Source organism: Phoenix dactylifera, chromosome 13 (assembly GCF_009389715.1).
Source record: "Phoenix dactylifera cultivar Barhee BC4 chromosome 13, palm_55x_up_171113_PBpolish2nd_filt_p, whole genome shotgun sequence".
Lineage (NCBI taxonomy): Eukaryota > Viridiplantae > Streptophyta > Magnoliopsida > Arecales > Arecaceae > Phoenix > Phoenix dactylifera.
The window spans coordinates 9,798,758-9,815,714 of record NC_052404.1 but is presented as its reverse complement, the minus strand read 5'-3'; the positions used below and the strand labels follow the sequence as shown (position 1 = coordinate 9,815,714).

General features: G+C 37.5%; 1 protein-coding gene and 1 long non-coding RNA gene across 5 annotated transcripts; one reads left to right on the top strand and one right to left on the bottom strand.

Annotated features, from left to right (window-relative positions):
• Positions 1–102: 102 nt before the first annotated feature.
• On the bottom strand, positions 103–7,730 carry LOC103706710. 4 transcript variants are annotated; one of them, XR_005514565.1, is made up of 4 exons: positions 6,911–7,730; positions 5,728–5,944; positions 500–1,773; positions 103–299 (listed from the first exon to the last, which is right to left on the bottom strand). It is a non-coding gene; the product is annotated as an uncharacterized LOC103706710 (long non-coding RNA). The 4 variants fall into 4 exon arrangements; XR_005514564.1 differs by having other exon boundaries at positions 103–611; positions 1,632–1,773; positions 6,911–7,715; XR_003385660.2 differs by having other exon boundaries at positions 103–1,773; positions 6,911–7,704.
• Positions 7,731–9,884: 2,154 nt separating this feature from the next.
• LOC103706711 lies at positions 9,885–15,263 on the top strand. Its single transcript, XM_008790916.3, has 2 exons — positions 9,885–10,038; positions 14,326–15,263. The coding sequence occupies exons 1-2, from the start codon at positions 9,994–9,996 to the stop codon at positions 14,980–14,982; spliced, it is 702 nt and encodes a 233-aa protein (XP_008789138.2). The 5' UTR covers positions 9,885–9,993; the 3' UTR covers positions 14,983–15,263.
• Positions 15,264–16,957: the final 1,694 nt, after the last annotated feature.

Genomic DNA, 16,957 nt, shown 5'->3' with positions numbered 1-16,957 from the left:
GGAGCGGTGCCGTGCTCAATTCATAATCCAAATCAGATATTGTGCTTTTAAGAAATGCTGTATTGATTTTCCTATTGAACTTATGGAGCGAAGGGAAGTAAATAATTTCCATTTTTTCAATATTAATATTAGATTGGACTTTGTGTTGCCTAATCAGTATAAAGTAATCCTATATCAGTATAAAGTAATTACAATCAAGAGCAGAGAAACTCTGTAGTATGCTCAAACAAGTGTAAGGCTACCTGCATCAAGAAGTAGATCCGTGTGTCACAAAACTTCCACTACCACAGCTTTCATAACTGCCAATTGATATGTCCAGCCCAGCAACAATTTCAGTCATAAAGGCAACTTCGGAATAATTAATCAATAACATGGCAAACTAAGGTACGGTATATCCAGAAAATCTTTGGGCGGTCACTCAGCACTATCAGAATATGAGAATTGCAGAAAGCATGCAAATAATATTAAAATGCTAAGGATCAAAGGAACTAATTAAAACCTAAGAGCTTAGGCTGCGTAAACTGTGTTCACGACAGGATGCAATTTCAGAGACATGATGCAGGTTCAAGCCCTCTTCCAGCATAAGCCATTCAATCAGCTCAACAAACGAGCTGCAATAAGAAAAAGGTTTTTTCACACTCTTTGAACTGTGATGGGTACAATTACATCATTTACAATTACATCATTACAAGCACTCCTTTTATAATCATAAACACGGGCAAGCATCTATCAGAGACGCACCATTTGCATGTATTAGAACTTGAAACAGGCTCATTTAGACCAAGATATCATGGTTCAAAGTGTGATGACAAGTATCAGGACACAAATGTCTTTTCATAATATCTTATTCATAGATATCTAGGCATATGCCCCGCATAAAGAACTTTTCCACTCATAAATCTCGCACCTAACCAAGGGGCATATACCTGGATAACTAACTCCACTTGATTGTTTTTTTCCATTTTTTCATCTCAGCTTTTTATCAATTTCACTGAAGGGCATCCTGGATAGTGCCAGTTTTTGGCTTGGCTCTAAGAAGAATGTTGATTTCTATTTTAATTCTAATTATTGTAGAAAAGGCTCATTAGACTCTTCAGATTTGTCGTTTCAAGAAAAGAGCTAATCTCATACTATTAACTGTTGTTTTTTCAGAAGGCCTAGAAATTATCCTACAATTTTCTATGCGTAAAGACAACTCTTTGTCCACTTTTTTATCAACCACAGTAAAATCCAGTACCGAAAACTAGCCGATCATAGTTCAAGAATTTTACAGCAAACATAGACTAAATAGTAAAAGTCATAAATCACCCAATTTCTTATTTAAGAATCATGCAGCCAGTCATAATACAGCAGGCCCTCTTTCTTAGGAGCTAAGAAGATGAAGCACATAAAAGTGATAAAAGTTACCTAGATTTGGAGTGCAAAAAGGGAGAAAAACATCCTTTCAAATATAGTGGACAATACATGACTAAAGGAACTAAAAAAGATGAACTGAAATGCAAGTTGAATGTTGCCTAATGAGACAGATTTAACATTCACATTGATCTATCAGAAACAACATAGAATAACAGACAACACAATAGAAAGAAACAAGGTTAGTACATATTCATTGTTGAAAAAGACAAACATACCTTTGAGAAGTTCCTCTGGTCTGAACTAGGATGTTTTTTTGACAGGTCTCTTAAAGTTTGAAAAAGAACCAGAAAAACCTATTGGAAGCAAGCATATCAGCAGGCTGGAGCTGTTGCACCAAAAAAAGAGAAGATCCCTGGCCTATGGATAATTCATCCAGCAAATATTATTAAAAAGACACTTTCCATTAACCGCAAATCGCGATGCTTTACATGGTCATGCTATAATCAACAAGACCATGCAACACTAGCAAAGTATATCAAAACCACTATTCTAACATAATGCATGAAAAGAAGTTGAATACATTTGGATTAACAGGACTATCCAGTAAGTGTACCTAGATTTTTTCATAGCTTCATGCTGCTAAGAAAATTCCAGTAACAATAAAGTTCTAGTCTAAAAATTTGAAATAAATGAAAACAATAGTAGATTAGAACATAACCATAAATCTAACAAAAAGCATGAAACCTTAGTTGGATAGATTTAAATTAACAAGTAGTGGGTGGAACTATTGAGTAAACAGTAAATAAATGGCTTCCTGTGAACATTTGATGAATAAATGAGAATAGGAGTAGATTATCAACAACTGAATACACTGCATAGCACCTCAAATTTCCAAATGACCATGATACCAGAATGGATGATTTCCATAAAACACAGATCTGAGTAGCTTCCCTATTTGTAAATTTTTTGGAACTTGATCTCAACGAATGTCTGCTAGATCAGCATGAGAATCCTTGCCAATTTTTGTTTCAAAAAGAGGATTTAAAGTCCCAGCACTTCCACAACCATTCTATGCTTTAGTATTTGCCTCCCTTTCCTCCCATCGCATGAAAGAATATTGGTGAATTGCAATCCTTGTCCCTTCTCGAAAAAGAAAATGCAATCTTCGTCACAGAACAGTCAACCCTACCTGTGCCCATAAATCCACCACCCATTTTGTGGTTGACTTTAGACCCACCATCAGTGAGTAGTGACTCACCTGAGGGCATCTTCAGGTCTACCACTACCTTACCACGCCTTAGTGCTGAACAAAATCCCACAGAATGTTTCACTATTGGGACTCAATCCACAATCGCAGAGGTTGTCCAAGACCATTGATCGCATAGCACAAGATGGTTTTCTGACAACCCACTACTTGTATTACCTACCCTATCATGCAGTAAGTAGCTCATCCATTCAATCTCATTATGCATTCTTCTCATAGATCTGTCTGCTTTTATGTTCTAGATAAGCACAAGAAGACAGTACCTGTACATCTATGTACATCCTAGAAGTAATCCACTGACAAAATCCTGGTTCAAAATATTTTCAACATAATGCTTTGCAATTCTCTCTCTCTCTCTCTCTCTCTCTCTCTCTCTCTCTCTCCTCTCTCAATCCTGAGCTAACTTAATATCCTTCAGAACTCTATTATAGTGCAGCTTATTGCATCAATTAGCATCATATCTCTGCTGCATCTGGATTTTCATATGTCCCTATATGCTAACTGATGTTAGTTATTCTCAATTTCATTGACAGCCTTCACAATCAAATTTGTAATATGTATGCACATTCACAATTCATTATTCTTATGACCACTTCTCAAAACAATCTGACATGTGAACTATACAGATCAAACGATCAATTTAAGCTCCACTTTTCTGTTTCAATTAGTCATCTCTTAAGAGCACTTTACTTTTAGAATCCACGACATCATTTGTGAGCTTCTTACTAAGTTGCCTATATCTTCTTGTCCACATTAGACATGCATGTATAACAACCTATGCCATCAGGCCAAACCACCGAAATATAGTTCACATGATAATTATTCTTAAGAAAAACAGTGTGGCATATTTAATTTGACAAAGATAATGTTGCAATTTGGTGAACTTGATGTGTCCCTGTCATCTAGTTCAGAAATGGGACCAATTATGCTAAAACAAACATGGATGTTCATTGGAATACCAATTTAGGCACCAGAGCATCTTTTGAAGCATCAAGCACCATCCAATAACCACAACTGCAACTAACAAGCCTAGTTTGATGCATTAATTGATTGGATATATAGATCCTTTTTTTCACTGCTCTTTGAAATAAAGAATTGCATCCTATATACCAACTTGACATTGCCCTTCTTCAAATCTTTTTCACGACATCCACACAAAAAATCAATGTTTTATAGTCTTTGTTGAGACTCTTAAAACATATTCTAACTATTTCATTACCAAACCTCCCTTGCTCCTTGTTGAATGTGCTCATGTTATTAATTCATGACCATCTTATTTAATGGTCACGAGAAATGTTGTATCAACTGAATTGAATACGTCCTTTATTGAGTTGCCAATTCTCACAAACTTTGCCTATAATAACCTTCAATTCCTTTGGTTATGTTTTGTCACCTATCTGCCATATTTTTTCTTTCATAACTCCGATTCATACTTCACCATTATCCTGGTCGTAGCACATACCGCTATATCATTTCAAAGAACAAGAAATCATAAATCCATGGGGACTCTTCCCAAATGTCAATAGCCGATTCATTTATGTGAACCTGAAGACAAGGTCTGAAGGCAAAGCCTCAAAATAGGCTTATTCTTATAGTTGAAACACCAGCCATTGCATCTTCTTTCTTGTGCATGCATTCTTAGCTGCAATTATATAACTTGATACTTCTTGCACATTTGCACCCTACTCCATGTTTATAAAAACCATGTTTTAATGTTATTTTCAGTCGTTACTTAGCCAAAATGAACAGCAATACTTGCAAACTATTAAAGGATGGTTTTTCTGAGCAAGATTCGTCGTCTCAGTACCCGACCCCGTACAAATGCCACACTAGCACTGTGTCGATACGGTATGGTACGAGACTTTTCGGCATACCGACCCCGTACCAAGTGTTGGTACACTACCTGCACTGGGTACCAGTACTGAACCAGTACGGTATGGTACGCCGCATACTGCCCGGTACGACAAACCATATTCCTGAGCCTATTGTTCTCAGAGTTCTCATTCAACAATTTCTAGGAATATATTATTCATTTTATTTTGGTCTAACTGAGTATAGTTGAAGGTTAACAAAAATGGAGCAAATTGCTACACATAGTCAAAAAGTATTTGCTGCTACCATGGGAAGTACTAAGTTAACAAAATGAGCTGATGTTTTATGCAATTGGCAACTAAGAAATTGACTAGCCATAAGCAGTGTTCTCCACCATAACACAAAAAGGATAACTGAAATATCAAATGGTATTATAAAGCAATGTCAGCAATAAGGATGTTCGTTATTCAATCTTTCCTCCTTTATTTGATCAATTAAGTCCATCAATCAGTTTCCTAGATTTTCATGTTTTCATAGCTGGTGTAGAACCGGGTCCGGGAAGGATGACTGCAGTGGTGACAATGTACTCTTGGGATTACTGCTGTACGTTGTAGCTTTAAAATGGAAACAGAAGAAGAGGGAGAAGAGAAGGAGGAAGAGGAAGAGGAAGAGGGGAAGACGTGGGGGGGAAATTTTAATCACTTCATTAAACCCTAATCATGAAAATAGTTCCCTATATATAGGGCCCAAATATACAATTTGCATAAATCCCCTTACATAGAAATAAATCCTAATAAGCCCTAAAATGCAAATAAGCCCAGAAATAAAAATAAAATAAATATGCAAATAAAATGGTGGCCTAGTTGATGTCCCCATCAACTCCTTCCGGGTGGAAAAATAATGGACCAAATCCGAGTCTGACTCAATCCGGAGGTTCAAGATCATCTGGATGAAGGGCTCTGATATCCCCATCAATAGCTTTATGCAACAAATATCCTACATCATAATAAAAAAAATGGACCATACAAGAGTTGCTAAGAGAATACTATTTATATTCACTAATCAAAAAGGAGGGAAGGGGAAAAAATAAGTGGATGCAATAGATGCACAAAGACTTCAAACTGAAATATAAGACGGTTTAATGTATATAAACTTTATAAATTGCAGCTAGAAAATTTATTTATGAACTGCAAGTATATGATCTTAAGCCAACCCCATATAGTTGGCAAGAGGCTAAATGGTTATGGTTATAGTATGCATATGATCTTGCAAGAAAATCACAAGTAAAATTTTACCATTCTTTTGGATAAATCAATGCATGCAATTTTGGAGACAAGAACGGCCATTTGAAGTGCTATCTGTGCCAAGACATGCATAAATAAAAAGCAGAATTAGCAGAGGGATGCTGCTTCTCCTATTGAAAAAAACTCCCAAAAACATCTGGATTATTTTTGACGTATGTGTAACAGCAATTTCTTTCAGAGATGAATCTTTTCCTCATTGTTGATGCCTCTGCACAAAAAAATTATAGGATACTTACAAGATCAAAAAGGAAAGATCTTCGTAGACAAAAAAAGTTTGATGGATCTAACAACATCATATGATAATAAAACATAATCCAGCAAAGAAGTAATAAAATTACAATAATGATATACCAATGAATTTGAAACACATATAAGATTATCCAGATCAGCACAAAAACTTGGAGAAAGCTAGTAGTTCACTTTCTAGCATGGGTAGTAAGTTGAAGATTTGAACATCTTTGCCCATTTTCATGAGCTCACCTCTCAAGCTGCGCTCTCTGCTGAGTATTGTGATCATCCTTGATGTTATTGACCTAGATATTATCGTTTTGACCAAGTCTCTGACCTAGATTTAGCTTTTGCAAGTGCCAATTTTTGTGATTTTTCATCTTGACCATGTCTCCAACCAACACTCTCGCTCTTCCGTTTCTTTTCCTCATTATCTCGATCTTCCTCTATTGCATTTTTTGTCACATCTGCTCTCTCTTTTTACTCCTAAAATTGATAATAATATTATCCCCGTTATAAAATTTTAAAATAGTTTAGATCCATTCGAGCCACTGTATTCACTAGCCTAGGTTTCTATTATATTACACAAAGTGGCTTAGTTGTAGATTTTTTTACCCTCTAAGCACTTAACCATTTACATAGTCCATTCAAACTCATAAACCAATTTATGATTAGGGATAGAAGAACAGTTAGCAACTAAATTATGTTGACAAACATGATTATCACCTTGAACAGGGAACGGTGTTGACTAGAAAGAAAGAAGGAAAAGATCATTTGGATCAAAAAGATATCAGGTCGTGCAAGTAAAAGGAATCAACTGTAAACAAATAAGTGGAAGAGTAAGTTATGATCGATCACCAAAAAAAAAAAAAAAAAAGTCTGTATAAGGAAAAAAGAAACAATCATAAACGAATAAGTGATCGAGAAAGCCAAGAAAACAACTCACGGGCTATCGCGTGCTGCTCTTGAAGTACACCGAAGCCAGAATCCGGACATCATCACGGCAGGCCAAATCCCTCGCGGAAATTATCTCCTGCGTCCTCCTCCGTCAATGGGTCTCCAAAACGCATCTTCTTGATTAAAAGGAACGTAGAACAGCGAATGGAAGAAGAAAAACCCAAGAAATCAAGAAAGACGGAGAGAGGGCGAGAGAATACGAGGAGTCAGGAGCAGAAGGCGAGGCGGTTCTCGCACTGCGCAAGGGCAGCCTCGGCCGGCTTGCGGAGGGACTCGTCGGAGCACATTGAGCTAGAGAGAAGAGAGTAAACGATTTGGACGTCGGAGCACATCGAGCTATAGAGATCTCCACCCCTTGTTCTTGAAATGGGGGAGACGGGCAGCGAGCGATCGCATACTCCGAGACGATCGGCGAAGGGCGAGGAGGAAAGAGAGGGAAAGTGCTTTCCACCGAGAGCCGGAGAGGAGAATGGCGAGTGGGGTCGGGATTTATGGAAACGCTGGCCGCTGGGGTTGCGCCGGACAGAGGCGAAGGGGGCCAGCGCCAAGGGTTTTTAAAAATAAAAGAAATAAGGGACTGGCGTCGGTCATGGACCTCATGGTTTTAAAATGCTCCGCTGAGTTAATTGCTGTTCTACCCGAGAAGGGAACCGTAGGCTTGCTGCGATGCTACCTATAAATCGCCGGATATATGTAGTCGTTATGTGACTCGGTGCGTTTGAAGTCGATTCATCATACGATTCCCTGCAATATGGAAAGTTTTATGTTCCGACGAATCGGATTTGAGGGGCTTCTGAGTTCTGAAATTGTGAACTTCAGACTCCTAATAAGAGGGGAAGCTAGCTAGAACTAGGTTCTTGTGCCATTGAAAAAATAAGGAAGTGATTGATCGACAAAGAAAAATGGATAATTATTGAAAATTTTTTTCTAAAATCTCCCAAACAAAACTGATTCCAACAAGCAAAACATATAAATCATCTTGATAGGCGCATTTTTGGTTTTTTCTCGTTCAAAATATTTTTACGGCATAAGATTCCAAATTCTACATATCTTGATCAATCTAGATATTCCTTTTAAACTATTGGATTATGCCTCACATTGATCTCAAAGCACTTCGAACTTTTCTTTTATCCATTTGCACAAATCTTATGTCGGCTACTGCGCAATGCAACGGTGCACATCGCAAAGAAAAGTGAACATTCTTTCGCCCGGAAGATACAATCCAAACACCCCTAACTCTATTCCTGTTGTACTTTGTTCATAAGTAGACAACAAATTCCAAATTACGGACCTAAGCTCCTTTCAAATATCTAGTTTCAAGTAACTAAGAGCCTGAGTTATAGATCCATGCCCAGCCATGCAGATTAGAGAGGCTATTTGGGTCTCCCTAAGCACAAGAACAATCCCTCATTTCAATTGCGTGCAAGCATCATATATCTTGCGTGCATGGCTCAGCCTGGACTAAATGCTTCTCAGGCCGTAGCAGTGGCACCAACACCCTGCTCATTTATTCAGCATTGCTAAAGCCAAATGTGGTGCCTATATAATTTATATGTCAAGGTTTGAGCAACACTAATTTCCTGAAAGAATGGACTCCGTCCTTAACTGTTCAAAAACAGCGATCATTTGCTTAGATCTGCCTGGAGCAGGGAAATCTGGAAGGAAGTGATCATTGTGACTGCAACGATTATTTGCTATTATAATCAAAAGTAATAAATGAAAAAGGGACTGTTCTTATAAATCACTGTCTAAGGGAAAAATCTTTTTATCAACAGGCTTAGAAATAAAAGAGAATAGATAACCAAAGAAGAGAGTTCAAGGCATTTTGCCTACTAGATCAAGAAAGGGGGCTTTGATAAGTGCGTGGTTATCTAACTCAGCTGCTAGTTATTGGTTGGTATAAACCAATGTTTGTCTACTAATTCTTGTGAACTCTCAGATTTTCATATTTTTACTGACCGCACAAGATTGTTTTGGAGGATATCTTACAAATATAGAGTGATATGGGTTGACAAGAGTGTTGGAGTTTTAATTAAAAATAAATAAATATTTTTATCTCTTAAATTTTAGTTGTTTTAAATATTTTAAAATATTTTTTTTTTTGTGAGGCACTTTTTTTTTTTGAAAAAGTTGCAACTCTTATATATTGATTTTCAAAACATTACGTATCTTCGGAACCATCACGTCTCTTCGATTTTTCGAATAGAATCTATAAATAGACTCATCCGAAATTAATTCAAAAATAATCCAATCCCCTTCTCTCTCACTGGTACTCTATCTTCGGAAAGTTTCTTTCACAAACAAAAAGTTCTTCCACTCTTCAACTTTTTACTTTCTATTTTTTCTTTTTTTTTGGACATCGGAATGAGTCGGTCGGGCCAAACCTTCTTAATAATCGTGCTTATTATACGAGGATCGAGCTAAGCCAGATTGATTGTACTCTGCGGACGAAATCGTCGCAAATCTGCATGTAGAGGATGGATCATGTTTTTAAGGTAATGTATATCATCCAGACAACAAGCTATTTTCAATCTTCTAATTTTATTCTAGTAGAATATTTTTTTATAATATTTTTATAAAATAAAAATTTAACAGTTTTTAGGCATAATATTTTCAACAAAGAGCATATCCGAGACCAAAAAGAAAAAAAAAACGCATCTCACGTAGAAGGGCTCCATGCACTGTGTATCATGTCTTCCAAATGATTTCTTGTGTATATGTATATGCTTATATAATTACCTAAAAGACACCTACAAATAAATAAATATAAGTGATAGGCTGATAAAAGTGGGGTTTTTTAAAACTTTGATTGATGCCCTGGCGAGCGATTTCCGACCGGTTTCAGCTTCCTCTCCGGGTTCAACCGGCTTGGTTTTCGTTCCCAGATCATGCTTTCGGACCCGCTGTATGGCTGGCGTGTCGGTTTTTTTTTTTGGGTACAAAAGGCAAAAAGCTCCCCGTTTGTAGTAATTTTATTCATGATATTCTGGCCTCAGAAAACCAATCCCCAACGCCCAGGCGCTCTCCCCTTTGGCTCCCTCCTTCGCGGGTAGCAAAGTAGCAGATGATTGGATGATGGCTATCACAATGAACTCCCCGTTGAATTTCGGCACGGCGGTAAGCTCTGAGCCTCCTCACTCTCCGTTGCTGCTTTGGGTTTATCTCTCTGCTCTGCCCGTTTATATTTCGGAATGAATGGCAGGGTGGTAGGACGAGGGCGAAGGGGACTTTTGCTCTTTCTCTTCGCTTTCTGTTTCCTTCGTGGTAGTTTTATCTATATTTGGACATTAAAACTCTATCTTGCCAATGATATTATATTTTTATAATTGGAGATGGGACGAATTTAGACCGACTAGATCCTGTGTCGGATTCTATGTTTAATTGAGGGACTGAAAGATGACTAAAAGAACCGTATAGTGGATCGAATTTTATTGTGCACACCTTGATTTTGACCCGAGGGAAAGAAGATAGAACTGCGATGTTTTCGGAGGATTTAGATGTTACCACTAGGGGAAGAGCCATGGCTTGGTATCTTGATTTTGGTTCGTGATTTGTAGCATCGGTAGGGATTCACGTCTTGGAATCTTTTGGTTGGATTCTCATAATTGGCTTTACAAAATAAGCAATCGGCTGGCTATGTAAACACGCATGGTGGGGATGAGACTCTGTTGTACCATGGCAACACACGGTTTCCAAAATTCCTCTTTCTCTCATTTTTATCTTGGAAGATGGTTGCTGGTTTTGCGTACGAAGGCGGTCGATGAAATATCAAGTTGGAGTATGATGCCTTCCTCCCTCTCCATGCCCTCATGGTGAGACATCAATCTCTGATGGCATATCTACCTCTGGTGCCATTTTCAAATCTTCTTCTATCTTTGTTCTCAACATGTGTCAATATCAAATCATCAGATTAGTTGCATATAGTGACATGCTTTCTCTGTCAAATGCAAAACCCCTTCTTGTTCCTGTACCTTATTTCCTTCCTCTTTTATTCTTGATTTGATGGATAAGCTGGGATCTTATTATGAGGAACTAGCGAGCGTAATCTAGGGTTAGCCTAGAAGTCTAAATGACCTGATAAGTCTTACTTTGGATACTAGCAAAGCCCAAATTCATGTTTTTTTTTTTTTGGAGGGGGGGGGGGGGGGGGGGGGGAATTTGTGGGGTGTGGAATAGGAGTACTTTATTGGCATGGTCCTATGTGAAAGGGGACGAAGATGTCGAAAATGATTTATTATCAAACCGCCCATTCCTATCATGCAACATTCTGAGTCCCAATTGGTTGGATTGGTTTTGTTTGCCAGCCAATATTTGTGATGGAGGTGCAGCTGTATGCTTGAAGCAAGAACAGCGATCCTAGAGTACCTGATGATGGAGGTTCTTCTCTATTTGTTACCTGTTATAGTTGATCTTTTATTTGATATTCGTATGAAGAAACTTTTTCTTAGGGAGGATAAAACAATTTCCTTGTGTAGTTTGATGGGTCCTTGTATTTTATTCTTATACTTATGCATTTTTGTTCAGCAATTTTAATTTTCCATTGAAATTTTTTCGCTTTGTTTGGTCCGATGTTATGTAATTATGAGTCTTTTATAATCATAAGGTTTGACATTTTCTTTTCTTTGGTGGCATGAAATGACTCAGCAGCTGGACAAGAAATAATGAATCATATTATGAAATAAAATACAATGCTCTTATGTTGAAGCCCACCATGTTAATTGAACTGTCCCAGTTGTGGTGTGAGTCATTTTTGACTTTTACAATTAATCCAGCTAGGTGAAGAACCTCCTTCATACAACCAAACTAGGGGAAGCATCTATCTTTCCAATCTCTTAGGATTTGGCTGCAAGCAGGCTCTAAAGTATTGTTCTGATCATTGTATACCGTACTGGCCTGAACCGGATGGTAAGGGACGTACCATACCATATGGTTCGGGACTAATATTCAGTACAGGTGGCAAACTGATACTCCGTACGTCAAAAAAACTTCGTACCTGTACCGACACTGTGCTAGTGTGGCACCGGTTTGGGGTCCGGTACCGAGATGACGAACCTTGGTTCTAATCATATGCGTCTAACCAAATGAAACATCCATCATTCTGGGACTTGGCTATCCTATCCCTAAGTTCTTCAATACCTAAGTTAACTACATGCCCGGAATGTGAATTCGGCAACATAGGGTTGTGCTACTTTAGCTGCATTGAGAAAATGAGATAATAAATTTAATTACTATAGTTTTTTCACATGGAAAATTCCTTGTTAAGCTTGGCAAGTATGATTTTCAGAGATAAAGGTGCGGGGCACTCAATAAGATGGTATGAACTTGTATACAGAAGGTTTAAAGGAGATCTTTTAGCCATGTTTTGATCCAATTAGGCTGGGTTTGAGACATATCTGAGAGTAGCAACCCTCTCACACTTCCTAGGCCACTCTAGTAAGTTCAATAAGACAAAAGGGGTATCTTTCTAAATGTATCTTCCTCCAATTCTCACTGCCTGATGGCTTCAGAAAACCAGTCATCAATGCCTGAGTGCTCTCCTCTTTCCTTCTCCTTTTTTGTGCTTTGCACTGCAGCAGATGACTGAAAGATGGCTATCACAATGAACTGTGGCATTTCAATACAATTGTAAACTTTGAGCCCCCCACTCATTGCTGCTTTTCATTTATGCTTGTTGGGCAATTCTCGCAACTCATTTACTTTTCTGTCTGAATAGTTGGCTGGTATGAGCAAAGGCAAGGGGCCCTCTGGTTTTCCTTTTCCCTTTTTGTGTTTTTCTATACTTGATACACTGTAACCATGTTTTGCCAAGGATTTAGGCTTTTCTCAGAGGAGATGAATTTGCACTAACCAGATCTTTAGTATGATTATATATTATTATGTTTAGTTGAGGGATTGAACAGAGATTATTATTGAGGGGTTGAACAAAGACCAAATAAACTGCACGGTGGATCAAACTCTATAATGCAGATATTGATTTTAATATAAGGGAAATAATGTAGACCTACCGTATCTTCTCAGGATATGGATATCAATATGAGGGGAAAAACCAAGGCATGGTATCTTGATTTTGGTTTGTTAATTGCAGTATCAATACAAATTTGCATCTTGAAAATATTTTGGTCGGATTCTTGTATCCGTCTCTCCATAATAAGCATCCCATTAGCTCTATAAGCCCATGTGTTGGGCATGAGACTCTTGTTGTACCATGGCAACATACACTTTCTCAAGGTTCCCTCTCTCATTTTATCTTTGATGATGCTTGCCACTTTTGTCCCAAGTCGACTGATGAAATATCAAACTGAACTCTGATGTCTTCCAACCTGTCCATTCATGGAAGGTGAGGTTGCAATTCTGGATGGCCTACCTATGTCTTTGGCCACTTTAAGGCTTCATTTTACTTTTCTCTTTACTGAGCTATTAGATTAGGTAAAGACCATTAGATCAATCTTTCTCTCTCAACCTCGAGCCCCTTCTTGTTCTTGTATTTTATTTCTTTCCTCCTGTTATTCTTCATTAATGTGTAAGTTGAGATCAGAATTTGTAAATGTGAAATTTGTTGTAAAGGAACAAAGGTCTAAAGATCCTTGAGAAAGGTCAAGAGAGGAACCTAAGTTGCTAGATTAATCTTACTTTGATCTTACCGAAGTCCAAAATCATGCTTAGGAGGGGAAATTGGACATTTATTTTCATTTTCCTTCATGAAATGGAAGGAAAAGGTTGAATTGACATTGTAAAATCACCTAATTGGGTCGTGCAGGATTGAATGATCAAGGATTGGAGTGCACAGCAGCAGATGAGTTGAGTTAGAGTTATCCTTGGCCAAGAAATATATGACTAATAGAATCTGAGGAATCTCCTAGTATCATAATTTGCCTCAACACCTCTGTCTTGTTGATGATATCTCAAGTTTTCTTTTGATTACTGAGAGAATGGAATTGTGATAAGCCAAATAATCTCTTGCCTAAAAAATTAACCCTTGTTCTTTATATATGCCAGAACAAGAGAGGAGCTTTACAATGAATGCTTGAGTATTTATAAATAGTGTAAATTGCCCTGGCTGGTTTGGTGTGAGTAAGAATGCACTGAATTTGGATCTGGAGAAATGTAATGCATGATAACATAAAACTTTTAGAGGGATGGATTAATATCTAAAAATGGTTTTGGGTGTCGATTTAGAGACAAAATAAACCAGATTGGGATGAGAGAGGTTTCAAGAGGTGTCCCTTCTCCAAGTGCTTAGGGAGGAATTGCCCCCTCAAAAGAGCTTTTTAGCATTTGATAAGAAGCTCATTCTCTTTAAACCTGTTCTTTTCCTTTTCTCTTTAAGTTCATTCATTCAAATTCCCTGAAACAAATTTCAGTACTTGATGACATCTATTTTGAAGTATCCTGCTATTTTTACAGGTAAGAATCCCAAGTGTCCAAGGATATTCAGCAGGGTGCAATCAGCCTTCAGTATGGATGAAACCTCCTCATGGGAAGGTAAACTTTGTTGAGATTCCATTTAGGCTATGTCTTGGGCCAAAGAGGTACAAAAAAGATGTTAGATGGCGCAAAGTCCCTTCGGCAACAGATAGTAATAAGGCAGCTGCAGAACCAAACACCACAGACTCTGCAAATACTGAAACAACTGTAACCAACAATCAGCTCCCATCATCTAATGTTCAGCTTGATGTGAATGGTAGTGGCAAAACCTCCCCTAAAATGCAGGAGCCCACACCAAAAAGATCACCTTTGACAGCAAGGGAGAAGCTAAGGGCGGCGCGTGTCCTCAGTAAATATGCAGAATCGCAGCCTTCCAAACCAAAACCTGGTAGTACAGTATTGGATGCATTAAGAGAGAGCGATAAAGGTAAGAAAAGGTCTGGCCTCCCAGAAGCTCCCACAGATCTATTAGATGATAGCAAGCGTGGGCTTCCAAAGCAAGGATTGACCTTTGATCTGCCTGGGGGCACCGATCTGTTCCTCATTGTCTTCTCTTTCGTCTTCATTAGCACAGTCATGTTTGCGACAACTTACGTTGTGTGGAGATCCGGTGCTATACATTTTAATGAATACTGAAGAGGAAGCAGCCTCTATACTCAAAACAGTGGAAGCAACCTTGCAGTTCTCTTCATATCCTGATAGCTGTTTGAAAGCAAAATAATAGGAGAGGTGATGGCAAGTACAATACTACTCAGTAACAGATTGTTTGTAATGCATTGGTGCTTGTCTGTAGAATCATTTTAGGCCATTGTGAGTTGCACAAGTACTGGCTTTACAATTCTTTACAATTCTATTGCTTAAGATGGCAGTGTGTCTGCGAAAAGAGAGTAATTGTAAATTTTACTCGACCTTTTGCATCTCAAGGTGGGAGAAATTATATATATATATATATATATATATATATATATATATATATATATATATATATATATATATATATATATGAAAACTATTAGCCAGGCAAGGCACAGCTCCAGGTATAGGGATATGTTATCATGGTTCTCTAAGCCACCGATTTATCATGTCTATTTATGGATGGGTACCCGTACCACCACTTTCCTGGTTACTTGTATGAGTTCCAAGTAATTGGGACGTAGCTCGCTAGCTGTCAAGTGTAACTATGTGGCCTGGTCAAAAGCATTGTGTGATACCTACGTGACAAGTATGTACATACTAAATTACATGTGAAAGAAGGGAACTACAGGAACCCAATCAATTTTAGAGTTCAAGATTTCTGAGAAGACTGCTGCAAATTTAAACACTGTAATCGAATTTGCAGCTTGTCCAGTTTCAAACAACCAAACAACTCCTAAATGAAAAAATATACTGAAACAATTTTAAATATCTTATAAATTTTATAATCGTACGATTATGCTTGCATTTAGATACGACTCTATTGCATCTGGATGCAGATAATTACCACATGGAATGAGGACATGATTTAATGAGGCTACAAGATACCAGTTGGCGTTCCACATTCCTTGCGATCCATCAAAGATGATTTGCATCTGAAATTAGACGAGACCAAACCTTGTGGAAGATATCCAGTGGATACGACATTCTAAACTCGAGACAGACCAACAATTCCTTAAAAAATTAAATCTTATATATTTAGAAAACTAAGTTATTTGGAAGTCTAAGATAAGTTTTTATATCTAACTAAGTTCATCCTAACAAGTTGTTATAGGATGACAGGAGAAGCACTATTTAATTCGGATATAATTATTCCGTAGCCCCATTCTGGTAAAAGTGCTTTTTAATGCAACGGTATGAGGAAGGATAATTATTTTTAATGGGTTCGTAGCTAATTGGGTTGGGTGTTCATCCATTGCCGCAACTTATGAGATTGGGCTATCTCTAGAACACTCATAAAACTAAGATACTAACACAAGGCTGAAAATTGTTAGCCCAAATGAACTTGACAATAACCAGAACTATATGTGTGGCATGTGAAATTTGTATCAAAGATCCTAGTTCAAGACTCTGATCACTATGGACTCTATAAATGGAATATGTTAACACTAAATAAAGGTTAAAACCCACAAGGTATCTTTACCTATTGCACAGCATTCTTAGTTTAGCTGTATTTTGTATGTGTTATACGATTTTCAAAATTTTAAATTATGTGGAGAGTTGTTAGTTTATTACTGAAATATTTAATTAATAAACCAACACAATTAGCCTAGGATAATTTGAGGAATAATATGCACAAGGCATCTTTATGGATTTATAGTGGCAATTTTCAGATTTACATCGACAAAAACTGCCTCGTAGGCGGAATTTTATTTTAAAAGTATGATAAAAATAAATGCCTTTTTTTTTGATAAAACAGATGAACCATATAAATCTAGTATAAGTACATTCAAAAAGTTAGAAAGTAAAATATTCCGAAAAAAGATAGCAAGGATGTATCATCCGTCCACGGTATCTTGCTGAAATAATCGGTAAGAAAGTATGGAAGGCGGCTCTATTCGCTTTGTTTTTAAAAAGGAGATTCCGTACAAAAAAATTGAAACTACCGACAAACGACTAATTGCGGGTTTTCAAAAAT